We start from the raw sequence: 13966 nt of genomic DNA on the forward strand, positions 1-13966 counted from the left end.
AGCTCATAAAACTTAATGATAACGGGTTATGCCATAATTAATGAGTTTACACTAACTGATAACTGAAGTTTATCAGAAAAAGCTGTGAATAATACGAAGTTTGAACATTTTTGGGCTTAAATTGATAACGATTTGTAATTATTGAAATATTATGTAAACAATAACTAAAACAAGAAACTCGTCTCATCAGATACAATTTCGTTTATTTTGGCGGTATTGAGTTTATTGAAATTGATATGTACATAGCTATGTACATTGCTTTTACGGTGTGTATACAAAATATTTGTTTGTCCTCGTAAAACGTAATTTATTTTGTAATAAGTTCATATTTTCGACAAACTATGAATACCTAATCCCTTTTTCTTCTATATACAAAATATTTGAGTATCTCGAAGCGAATGCTTGTTTTAAAATGTGAATAGATGGCAAATATATTGAACCGACTTCAAAGTTTAACAAATTACCTATTAATTGATTTAGGTACCTTGATAATAGGCAGATAAAATTCCAAACAAAATTAACTGTATAATGGAAAATATGTATTAGAAAGCGTTTACTATGATTAACGACATTTAAAACAAGTCACAAAAATCTATACAAATAAAATATGAGTCACAGCACCTGATAATGGGATTCCGAGCGCGTCCAGGCAACATTAACTAATGTTCCATACAATATGATAAGAATTCCCTTTTGTTAGTTCAACACTGCCTACCGAATGAATAATACGTTTTAAAACATAATTCATAAAATATTAAAAGTTTTTCTAGTGATATAGAAGTAAGCAAGATGGTGAAATATTTAATTTTCTGTTTTATGCTAGGTTTTGTTAGTGTGGCCTTTGCTAGGATTGTGGATAAGAGGAAATGCCCTGAAGTCCGCGCTGCTCCACATTTTGATTTATCTCAAGTAAGTGTAGCTTAATTCAAAAACTTACAAAGCTTTAATGCAGATTGCGCATGCTTTACTTTATTTTGTAACGTTTACTATGTGAGATCTTTCCACTATTATACATACATATAACGTATAATATATCTGTAACATCTCTGTTTTAAGAACTATCTATCTGTGATCTAATCAGCAATTAAAGTATAAATTATTGAACTAACCGGATAAAGGACAGTATCAAGCTTAAGAAAAATCCAACTTTTGCGGTTAGTGGAGCTTTAAAAGAATGTCTTAGACCAATTTCAATCTTTTACTTATTCTACTGTGTGTGTAGAAGAATATCGAAATTGAAAAGTTTACTGCATTTTTTTTAAATGAATAGAACTAAACATGATAAAATGTATTTTACTAACATGTTAGCGTGTGGAAGCATTGTGCTGCGTGGGCGCCGGACGCATGTTCGATAACAGTTCACGCAAACGTAATAGGTATTCATTTCAATAAATAAATCGTTTATTTTGCACCATTATTTGCTACATACATTTAATGACCCAGGCTATTGTTACGTACCTTTGCTTAAAAAATATTGATCGAAATATGTCAGTATTATTAAGGTCTATCTTTTCTCATTTATCAATAAGTACTTAATCTTATACGTGAAAGCATCATACAACGAGTTTAAAGTTATATTATGTTAATATTATTTGGTATTCATTAGCTGTTACTAGCCCTAAGTGCCCCTTTACCTTTTTACATAAATTGAAAGAATTGGTTGACATAACATAACATAACAGTTTTGATTGGAAAATGTATGTAATATTGCAAGGTATTAGAAATATTAGGTTTTCTGTCGCATACCTAGGTAGTTAGTTTAGTTTAAGGCTCTTTCAGAAAAATTTCATAAAGAGTAACAAATAAAAAACATTCCTACTTTTCCTAAAATTTACGATTGTAGGTCATAAAATTTTAATTACATATTTCAAAGAACTAAGAAGCCTATAATATTCTTTATTTGGATCGAGAAAGTTAATTAATCACTTACTTGAAACATGTTTACGTTTAGGCCGGGTTTTATTAATCTAATTTTCAACTTTATTTCGTGATGATATCTTAATTGCACTAGACACAAATTTTTATAAAAGTTTGAGACCTTAATTTTTAAACCATAATTAAAAGCCTTAATTTGGCGAATTGATAACTTAGTTTTATTATCGAAATGTGAACATGATACATGCAGTTAATAATTATCAAGATTGTAAATTGAATTTTAATTTATTTTAGTACAATATTCGCATAGTTTATAGGTATAGTTATAATTTAAGACTTGAGAATATTCACATACCTAATAAAAATATAACTGACTATATTTATGTATAGCTTAACCAAATTTTAAATGAGATGCATGTACATTGTACGTGACAATGAGAAAATATCTCTCGGATAGTCGCTATTGTTTAAAAAATTTTTGATATACCTAGCATGTCATCATCACGGGGTAGGCACCTGCTGCAAAATGTAATGTTCTCTCTTGATCTCTTGATTTGAACATTGAGTTATAACATTGCCTACTTAAAAGCTCATGATAGTCTTTTTATATTTATTACATACTTTTATTAAAGAAAATCGCAAATGCATTGTTTTATTGTGATTCAATTGGTACCTATAGGGATCCACACTCACTTGTTTACAGAACATTATTGTTATGTCAACTATGATTGTACCAAAAGAATAGCTTCGCTCCAATCTTGTTTACCTACCCCACTGTCGTTTCTGTCCAAAGCTCATTAAAGTGTGCCTTATCTATCTGACGGCATATAATCTCATTGAGGGGTAAAATTGGGTTGCCAGGACAGGAATAACTTATGTAGGTCAATAGTAAAGGACAGATTGACACGCTTGCTGATGTTTCGACGTTTAGATGGAATAATAAGCAATCTAACGGTTAGCATTTGCATATCTCACGAACTTGTTTCACTAATTTGTGTTTGATATGCATTTGTTTATCAAAGTTCTTGTTTATGTTGGTGTGAAATTAGGTCTGAAGTTAAGAAGAATGCAGGCAGACATGTGTACCTAAAAGCTTCAGAAATTTGTGTGTAATTTACAACCGAAGTTATATGTAAAAACTTTGTACATCCAACATTCGAAGAAGATTCTTCCGTGCTCCTACAGTTGTTTACAATGTTTTCTAAAAGTTCCATTAATGCGACAAATAAATAATTAAAGAAGATTGAAAAAAATGTCATACCTATTCAAAACTCTGTAAATATCGAAAGCTTATAAAGTTCGCCATCATAAACTCAAAAGTAAACATTTTTATAATAACTAAGTGTATAATAAAACTGAAAGTATAATAATAAATGATCACGTTTAAATGAATAGCTGCTAACCCACGTGTATCCGAACGAATAATCTCTTGATAACATCTAATGTAATCATCCATAAAATAGAAAGTGAAACGGCTTACAGCTCCACTTAAAGGATTAACGTAAGCTTTCTTAACGACTGTAATAAGTATATCGTTGTATAATCCATGCTAATAGCTACATTGAGATGTCAACCGGCTAAACATACAACTATTGTTATGCTAAATATTATTATGAATAAGCCTCCGTTATTGTTTAAAAGGATCAGCCAAAAGAGCTAGATCGCTACTTGCATTAAATGTTCACTTTATTTGCATGAGAATAATGATATCTATTTGTCATTGTGCAGCAGTATTTTATGGGATGTTATTTTATTCATTTTGATGAATTATTTATTTGGAACAATTCGGAGATCGACTTCCGCATAAAATGAATGAAAGAGAAGATAATTATAACAACTACGAATAGATATAATCAATTAACTTTTACTGTAATGAATCTATATCGGATTTATTGTTTCTAATCTTGGTATTTATTCGTAATTATTGTTGAGCCAACAAAGTAAATTTAATACGCCTGAACAGAAACTAATAGCAATCATTTCTTAAGACAAACCTGCTATTCATTTGATCAGTTTACGTTTCTTAAATTTTCAAACATCCAGGCAATAGCAATATAATTTTAAATATATTAAAAATATTTATTTTACTACAACCATATTATAGGTCTGCTGGATCTTTTGTCCATTAGTTTTAATGAAAGAGTTGATTTAATATATTTTTTAACAATTTTTAACACTAGGTAGTTCTATATTGAAGTTTAAAGAAAAATATGAAGCTTAGTATGATAGCTTCTTCACTACAATCTTCATGATGAGTAAAAAGTATCTTGGTATTATAGGTACATAATATTATTATAACTTCATTAAAATTATTGTTTTTACAGATGTTAGGCGATTGGTTCGTGGTGGAATATTACGCGAGTGCTGAGGAAGCGTTGTCGTACAGTTGCATGCGCGCTGTTTTTAACGCGGAAGACCATGTTCAAGCTGAAGGTAATTTTCAATTAGAGTATTGATTTCTACTGATCGATTCTTCCTTAACTTTTAAGGAATTTTTGCGATTGTAAAACAAATGAGAATTTTTTTAAATCAAATTCTTCAAATAAAGGCATTATTTACATTTCCATATATTGAACAAAGATGAGTACAATGTTTAGTGAAGTTATCTTTATTAGCAGGAATGTAGCTCGTCGTAAAAAGTTACATCAATATATTAATAACTAGCGGTCCGCCCCGGCTTCGCCCGTGGTACATATTTACGTTTTCTCTACATAAGAACCATCCTCGTACTTCAAGGAATATAATAAAAAAAGAATTATCGAAATCGGTTCATCCGTTCTCGAGTTATGCGCTTACCAACACATTTTGCGATTCATTTTTATATATAAGAAAGATAACAAGTAAATGCTTGGCTCTACATTGCTCTACTGTACTGTAATAAATATGCTTAAATTTTGTCAAATATCTTGAAATGTATAACATACTACATATTATTACGAGTTACGACCATTTTATACGCAACGCAATTCACAATACCTCTTTCAGACGGGACAATAGAATGGACTCCGGGCGTCACAATGAACTTCACCTACCGCTTTGCAGACGACCCTATAGGCGAGAACTTGTATGGGAACATCACGTGGAGGATCGATCTCAATGAGCCCGCACACTGGACACACTCCGAACAGACGTGTAAACCTTCATATTATGCTGTCACTCAGTTGACTATTCATTTGGTATTCGGTTTGAAAGGCAGTGTTTTGGTTCAAGGGATAGGAAGGTTTGGAATGCTAATAAATAAAAGTTATTAGATAAAATGAAACTAATATTAAGTAAATAATAAAGAGGCCATATATTACCAAGGCTACAAATATGTGAAAATTTATCACCAACAAAAACCTGAGTTTGTTCAAAGGCATACTTACATGTAATAAGTAGTATTGTTTATATCACTAGGTACTCATTTCATATCGCTATTCCATAACTTTTTCATTTAAAGAGGTCCTAGCTAATTAACATTTTTTGCAATTATTATTGTTACAGATGACGGCATTTACAACACCTACGTGTTAGACACAGAGTACAAAACGTGGGCACTGCTATTGCATTGTGCTGAACAAAGAGAAGGCGCCAGGTACTTAACAGCGTTCGTGCTGTCCAGGACCACGGGACTGCCGAAAAACGTGATGGCGTACTTACGGGATAAACTGCCAAGGTAGAGTATATTAATCTTATAACGAATTGTATGTCGCATCGAATAGGTAATGTCAATAATTTTCGAATTTTCTTCCAAGCCGATATAATTTTTTTTGATAAGACTACTAGGCAATAATTAAAAAAAATCGAATGGTGGAGATAGAGCATACGTATAAAAACAGTTGTTTGGTACACAAACTCACTACTATAATTATTTAAATTAATTTTATCATTGTAAATTATTTACTTCCAAATTGTATTTTTTTAATTTTTTTTCATATCTCTTTGAAATGAACAATTACAGTAAACTAAAAACATTTTTATAGATACGACGTGGACATTAATTACGTGTTCCCAATCTCACACAAGAGCTGTTCCTCCAAACCTGCACGACCTGACGACTCCCCCATTCTCGTGGAAGTGGACAGCAAGATACCGAAACGACCAACCGATGTTAGCTACAAACTCGCCTTTGGAAATTAATATTTGCATAAATAACTTTATATTTTCAGAAGTATATTGCATTCAAAAAATTTCACGGTATCTAATTGTATGCAGCCTCTTTTCCATGTTATTTTTATTTATAAATATCAGTGTCTAATATAATAATATATATAGATACTATTTGAGCCTATTTTAAAATGTAATAAAGTTTTTTTTTTTATAAACCATGTGATTACATATTTATATGAGTAGGTATGTTTTGTTAATAAACTCTACAATTGAATCGATGTTTTTATTTTCCATGTGTAATGTGTATTCTGAAATCACAGGCGCGTGTTATTTTTATTTTTATTTTATTTTATTTATCTTATATATAAAATTCTCGTGTCACAATGTTAGTCTGCATACTCCTCCGAAACGGGTGGACCGATTCTCATGAAATTTTCTGTGCATATCGGGTAAGTCTGAGAATCGGCCAACATCTATTTTTCATATGTACCACGGGCGAAGCCGGGGCGGACCGCTAGTAATATATATAAAATTCTCGTGTCACAATGTTAGTCTGCATACTCCTCCGAAACGGGTGGACCGATTCTCATGAAATTTTCTGTGCATATCGGGTAAGTCTGAGAATCGGCCAACATCTATTTTTCATATGTACCACGGGCGAAGCCGGGGCGGACCGCTAGTAATATATATGTTGACGTCGGTGAAGTAATGTCGCTTAAATCATAAATATATTTGTAAACAAAAGTCATAAACTATATTAATATTTTTTTTTGTTTATTTGTAGCAATTTACACCAAAAACTACTTCAAAGATTAACATGAGAAAGCTACGTCTTTACCGAGAAATATAGGCCTTTTTTATATAATATGGAGAATACTGGCTTTTATAAAATATGTAGAGAGGACCAAATTCTCTTTAAGATTAACCGCCTCAAATTAATCTCACGAAAATCTAGGAATATCCCGCTATAACCTTAGTTATCGCTATTGTCGGTTGAGTTACGACTATATTAAACAAGTGGAAAACCAAGTACTGATAGCGCTTGAACAATATAACTTGTAATTAGTATGCCGCAGATGTATTTCTATTCTGCAGACAATATGTAGGCACGCACCTCTGTATAAACACGTTCGCTATGACATTCAGGACTTGACCGTGTCTAAATAGTTCTTTATGCTTTGAAAATATCGTTAGCGTATAACAGAGGTAATTGTTACACTTATTATTTTAACGATTTTGTTGTGGCAAAGAGTAGTCGACAGACACGGCACTGTGGTTTCGGGAGTTCAGTTAGTAACTGTTTAATAATCTGTAATTGAATATCACACATACCTTCATTATATTATAAGAAATCATAAAAAGCTAGAAAAGTCGTACAATCAATAAAAATATTTAATTGTATTTCATTTTTTATATTTACATTTATTCAATTTTACACAAAATAATTGCCAATATAATTACGCATCTAAAGGAACCTATAATACCAGCGTAAGTTATCGATAAATTAAAACTGTATGTTCAATTTATGTTTAAAACATACAATAAGATCTATATTATACTTACATATTTTCATCCATCTAAACAAAAAACATTGTTTTCAGTCTTCAGCCTTTTTTCAGACAATATTTTAATCCATATGTATTGTAATGACATTATAAACAAGAAAAGTTCCAGAAAATATAATTCACGGTGCTACTTCACAGGTAAAATTAGTGAAACAACTGCGTAAAGATCTGTAAATTAAAATGTTTATTTCTAAGTACAGCATAATCTTTGACAGAGCACCTCTAGGTTAAATCGTTTCAGGCAGATTGCGCAAAGTCTCATTAAGTAGTATGTAAGGAAACTGCTTGAGAATTTTTTGTGAAAACTTCCAGAAACATGGGTGTGGTGAAGTCGTGCGTGTTCACCTTTATCATTTTAGTGGAGTTACAACATATTGTTGCGCAAGTAAGTACTAACTGTAAAGTATTCAATTTTTTCATGAACGGTGAAATTGTTAACTTCAACATCTTTAATGAAGGTACAATACAATTTCAGATATCTTTAATGTTGTATTTACCGAATGTTCTTTAAGATTTAGGGGCCTAGTTCGAAAATTTGAAAGCGTTTAACCGATATATATTTTCAAGAAAATATTTCTTTCAATCATAATAATTTACATTATTAATATTTCTTCCTAGTACTGGCCTAGATTACGGCGATGTGTATAATAAATGTATTTGCGAAGACTTCAACAATAAAGTGCGCTGACTTGACCGGGACAAGACTAAACTTCTTTGAATATAAATTTAAATTAAAGGAATTACGATTGATATGTGCATATAAGTAGGAAAATATGAGTTAGGTTCTAATTTAATAATAAAAAAAACAAACAAAACGCATTGTACCTACGTAAAATATTAAGTTATAAAAATTATAATTATCTTCCTTGTTGTGTAGATAGCGCAGACCAGTTGGTGCAAAAGAAAAAGGCGGCTATATTTTCCTTTAAAAGCCTTGGTACCTAATTAAAATGAGATTAAAGTGATAACGGCCAAAGGCTCTTCGTTTATTTTTGTACCTTATCGGTATTGTTACTCAATTTACTTTCTGTTAATTATGTATTAACACACGCGTAGCTTAACCTGAAAAGAAAGACGCTTTTCTCATTTTTTTTGTTACGAAAAAGTTTAAAATGTGTAAATACTAAAAGTGTAACTACTAAAATGTGCAATTCAATTAGTAAAAATTAGTGACATTTTTCAGATTTACAAAAAATGCAATATACATATTTTACAACCTAACATAGCAAACCACACATCGTGCCACATAATATTTTGAGTATTTTTTTTTTTTCAATTAATAAATTAATCAATATAATAATATTTTAGCCTATATTCGAGTCCCTGTTCTGCGACTTTCTGTGTGACGATGATTCAGACTACGACTTCTGTGATGGGTGCAGCTCTTCCGAAGACTCAGACAAACAGACAAAAACTACCTCTACTTCGATAGCACCTGATCAACAAATCAATATAAAGATTCGTAAGTAATGTAAAAACTGATTATATAACAAGTGAATCATATTAGTTACACGTTTCTTAAAATAGCACAGTACCTACATAAACATAGTAATGTACAATTAAATTTAAAAATATTTTTGGCGACAAAAGATTAACAAACATTTTTTGAATATGATGTTGGAATAGCCACGGAATATTATATTTTATAACTTGTTGTTTTTGTCTAACTTATTTACCTACTTAGCAAGGCGTGTTAGAGCATAGGAGTATATTTTGTAGGGACTTTAGATAAGTCAATACATGAATAGATAAGAAGGCTGTATTCAAAACATATCAAATATTGATCAGTTGAATATGGAGTGGGCGTAAAGCAATAAAGTCAAGAGTGTAGTTTTTTAGCATTCAGAATCACTGAGAGATATTCTACATAATTGTGTGTACTAGCTTTTAGTCCGCGGCTTCGCCCCGTATAAAAAAAATGAAACTTGCATAGTTCCCGTTCTTATGCGATTTCCGGGATAAAACCTCTTCTGTGTTAATTCAATTTCTATGTGAAAACCAAATTTCATGAAAATCGGTTCAGCAATTTTTGTGTGAAGGAGTAACAAAGAAACAAACATAAAAAATTTCGCATTTATAATATTAGTAGGATATATTTATCTCAATATTCATTAATAATACTAAACACCACGTATTCTCTAAGCAGCGGCATCTCAAGGCACAGTTTTGGACATAATCAACAAAAACGGCGCATTCTCCGTGATGGTAGATGCTCAAGGGAGCGGGTCGAGCGCACCACCAGCTGACTCTTCCACCGCGGCTCCGACCACAGCCGCTGGGGGGAGTACTACAGCAGCTGCTACCACTGCTAAGAAATAAGCTTACATTTATAATGTTTTTGTTTTATGTGTTTGATTTTACGCGAATCTTACAGATTTACAGGAAAAATAACGTATTATATACGGGGTTCAGGTATTCATTATGTTATCATTTATGGCCGCTGTACTCGGGTAAACGGTAGAATAGAGCGGTAGAGTTCTAACTATTCTACTTATTTTACTAATGAAGGCACCATTGGAAGAGTAGAATACTAAAATTTGGTAGACGGTTATGACGGAGTATGCCGGTTACTCTACTAAAACTGGTAGAGTACTTAGAATTGGTAGAGTAGTATGCTAGTTCACTCTACCGTTTACTCTACTGTGCACAGCAGCCATATTCTGACAAAAGCTGTCTGTCTGCCAATGACCACGATCGTAAAATGTTCTTCTTTCTTTTGATATACAAATCATTTCATTTTTAATTGTAAAAATCTCGCGTAAACCAAACAAGAAAATACAGTAATTACTGTAGGTTTTTTATAGAACTAAATATCATGCCTAACTACATTTATGCATTGTTTTGCATACATTTTGTTATACATACATACGTTACGCATTACTAGAAATTGTAATTGTTACATAATTGTATTTTTTACTAGCGGAACATATCTACATACTACATTGCCATAATATAAGCAGGTACTTGATGTTGTAATGTAGATATTTTGTAGTTATTTGGGGTGAAAATTAAACTTCCTGTATGAACAAAAATATTTTAGAGGTGAAAACCACACGCATTTTTTATTTATGATGACATTTTAATATATTTTTTTACATTTATAATTCTTCGAAGTACCTATAATAATTTCCAGCTACGTATTATTTATACTTTTTACCCCGTCCTTCGCAATAATCCCAAAGTGGTTTAATTATTTCTTTATATTAGATATAATATTCTTTATATTTTGTTTATACCGATAAGTAATTCATAAATTATTGTTTTATATTATACGAAATAAAAAAAAACAACTTTGTATTGTATGTTTCATGTTCTATCTTTTACTTAAATAGCATCTACCTATTCGTAGCATAACTATGCAGTCGGGCGTAAGTTAAGAAAAAAGTTGTTATGAAATAAGGAAACGCTTAAATATATTTGTTGAAATCAAGAACACTAATTGTTTAATTATGATAATTAATGTAATAGGAAATCCTGTAAAATAATTGGAAATAAATTGTTTAAAAACTATTCGGTGTTGTTTATTTGAAGTATAATGTGGATTTGTTTTGCTTTTAATCTTTAAATATGCGCCAAAATAATAAAGGGAAACTAATATTCTTGGATGCAAATACCTTTTAATTAACTGCTCAAAGCTGGCTCTACTTATTAATCGTGGGCAGAGATGAATTGCACAGCTCCTTTTGATGTTTAAAATCACGTCTAGGTACTTAACTAAATAGTAATATAAAGCATCCTTCTTACTCGTTAAGTATATTATATGTTTTGTACCTACTTCAAATAAAATAAATAAATTAAAAAAACACTCGGTATAGTTAAGCGAAGAACCTTATTATTTACGCAAATGCCAAAAGGTAATTAAACTGAAGTAGTGGCATTTCTTTCAATAAATAGAAATCATTTACTACTTTCACTGATTTTTCATTTTGTAATATTATCTAAACAGACATAATAATATTATGATATGATAGAATCTCTCCCTAGTTAGCTAGCTACTAGTTATTATTCTGTGCCCTAGTGCAGATTAGTATAAGTAGTTCACTTTTTCTTTTTTCGTTCTTTTCTTTCTTCAACATATTGTTTTCCTGAATATCCTATGTATTGTATTGTATTGATCCTTTGATTAAATTATTGGCAACGTGGAATATTAATGATGTTGATAAAAAACGTAATAAATAAACTTAATCTAATCTGTGTAGTATGTGTGAGAAAGGTAAGTAAGATTAATTTCATATAATGCTCCTCAAAACCCTTAAAACTGCAGATATTTCAATTGGCGTATAAAGTAAAACAAAAATTAATATTCAAGCCATCGAATATTGCATGTACCTAATAAAACATGAAGTGCATTATTTATGTACTGCTTGTGAGTCACACGATCGTTTTCACTTACATTTGGAGTGCAGTTAAATTTGAAACTACATTAATAATTTATCATGAACAATGTCGTGCATGTGGCGCCACAAAAACTGTTTAGGATGATTCAATAAATACTGTTCTAAGTTAGGATCAGAACAGAGCGATTCTTTAAAGTTAAAATCCTGTAAATGTAACTAAGAAACTGCACAGTTAAATATATTTCTTGAAATCAAGATAATGAAGAAAGAAATGAATTATTTAAGTATTATTCTTTGAGAATTTTTATTACATATTATCTTTTGATATTCGATACTTATATTATACGAGACGGAATAAACCTGACTTTGTGTTATATATTTTTCATGTGCGTGAGAATGAATTGAAACTGTATGTAGGTACCTATGTATGATTTTATTCATTCAGGTTGATAGCTGGACTATAAAAAAGTGAGTCATAGACTGAGTTTCTTTTTAAATAACAAAACATAAAAGGGATTAAATAATAGCAGCAGAAATTAATAAGTAGAGCAATAATCGCGAGATAAGGTGAAGTGTACGCAAGTGAGTCATAGACAGGATTTAATTGTATTTGTTTTTTTTTTAATTAATCTATTAATCCGTACCATATAATATTACTAGCTTCCGCCCGTGGCTTCGCCTGCTTTGTCTAAAAACTAATAGATTGTATAATTAAACCTTCCTCGGCAATAACTCTATCATTAAAAAAAAACACATCAAAATTCGTTGCATAATTTTAAGATTTATCATTTAAGCATACATACGGACGAACAGACAGCGATGGAGACGTCATGATGTGTGTAGTTTTATACTATATATTGATGAATGAAAAAGGAACTCTATCTGTCCGTCTGTCACTTCTTCACTTTTTTAATAAATAGTATTTCCAAAACGCTAAAGATAATCGTAGATTCATTAATCTCTTTCAAAGCATAAAGCCCTCTATCGCTCCTACCTACTGATCTAAAAAATATTTTGTGAATCATCTTGGATTAGATTATACATATAAAAAACCTGTAATATGCTATAATTTTTCCAGACTGATATTTAAAAAGAAATGATAATCTTATCGATTTAAGATATAAGGTTTATAAATAATTTAATCAAATATATTTGCGTACATTTTGCATAATCATATCTAGTTGTATGATGTGCATAAGATATTATTGATAAGCGATAACATAATATATACGATTAGAATTTATTAATAACTACAAAATGCTAAAATGCATTAACATCAACATTCAAGTCGTCATAATTCTACTAATGCATTAAAAAATGTCCTTTTAAAATCAGTATTGATATTCCCTAATGACCAAAAGCACATTGTGCTTATAAAAAGATCAAACGTGATAATCCAACATAAACTCTATATCTTAGGAATAAGCTCTAAATCTCTACAATATCAAATGTGCATTGTTATGCTCGAATTAGGATCGGCTACATGTCGCATATTAATTTATACGGCGGATTTCAGCGAATCAGAACAAAACGGATTCTCATTAGCTGCTTTTCTCTGTTCGTGAGTAAAAAAGTAAAGATTTATCGTCGACAATGAAGCTGAGGTATCAACGACCGGTTGATTGCTTCCCCGCGCCGGACGCCCTTCGAGATTAATTAGAGCTTCTGTGGTACATAGTTAGCCAGGAGTTAGGCATTGATGGTGTTTATCGATAACAAGAGACTGATTTATGTTCTGTTTGAAAAGGATTATTTGTAAAGGTCCAGATTGTATCAGTTAATTAGAGCAACGGTCGAACGTTTCGTGTGGGAACTGTGTTATGTTGATGCAATGGTTGTGAACGTATTTAAATTTCTTAGGATTATGAAGGAATTAATATAATGTATAATGTAGCTAGGTACCCATATAATATGCTCTATAACATATTGCTTCTAATAAAGGATCAGGCATTACTGACTTATCTTCGATATTTGTTTTTCAAAGCCAGTTAAAGTTATTACCTGCGTATAAAGCTGAATCAACGTGTGGCATCATCATTAACTGAATACAGGTATCGTACTCTATTGAGCTTAACTGCATGTTAGAAAATAGTGATGACA

At 31.0% G+C, this 13966-nt stretch overlaps 2 protein-coding genes across 4 annotated transcripts; both read left to right on the forward strand.

Annotated features, from left to right (window-relative positions):
* Positions 1-700: 700 nt before the first annotated feature.
* Karl (lipocalin/cytosolic fatty acid-binding protein Karl) lies at positions 701-6238 on the forward strand. The gene is made up of 5 exons (XM_089695180.1): positions 701-909; positions 4200-4308; positions 4861-5007; positions 5359-5530; positions 5838-6238. Exons 1-5 carry the CDS (start codon positions 790-792, stop codon positions 5992-5994), a joined length of 705 nt encoding a protein of 234 aa, XP_089551306.1. The 5' UTR covers positions 701-789; the 3' UTR covers positions 5995-6238.
* Positions 6239-7137: 899 nt separating this feature from the next.
* On the forward strand, positions 7138-11039 carry LOC149488556 (uncharacterized). Of its 3 annotated transcripts, XM_089695716.1 has the most exons (4): positions 7138-7170; positions 7842-7914; positions 8838-8991; positions 9673-11039. In XM_089695716.1, the coding sequence occupies exons 2-4, from the start codon at positions 7846-7848 to the stop codon at positions 9846-9848; spliced, it is 399 nt and encodes a 132-aa protein (XP_089551842.1). In that variant the 5' UTR covers positions 7138-7170; positions 7842-7845; the 3' UTR covers positions 9849-11039. The 3 variants fall into 3 exon arrangements, with proteins under 3 accessions (XP_089551842.1, XP_089551841.1, XP_089551844.1); XM_089695715.1 differs by lacking the exon at positions 7138-7170 and having other exon boundaries at positions 7763-7914; XM_089695718.1 differs by lacking the exon at positions 7138-7170 and having other exon boundaries at positions 7764-7914; positions 9676-11039.
* The last annotated feature ends 2927 nt before the right edge of the window (positions 11040-13966 follow it).

The sequence above is a fragment of the Colias philodice genome, chromosome 5 (genome assembly GCF_061535455.1).
Source record: "Colias philodice isolate Cphi_HAF_F1 chromosome 5, ilColPhil1 Martin Lab GWU primary, whole genome shotgun sequence".
NCBI lineage: Eukaryota > Metazoa > Arthropoda > Insecta > Lepidoptera > Pieridae > Colias > Colias philodice.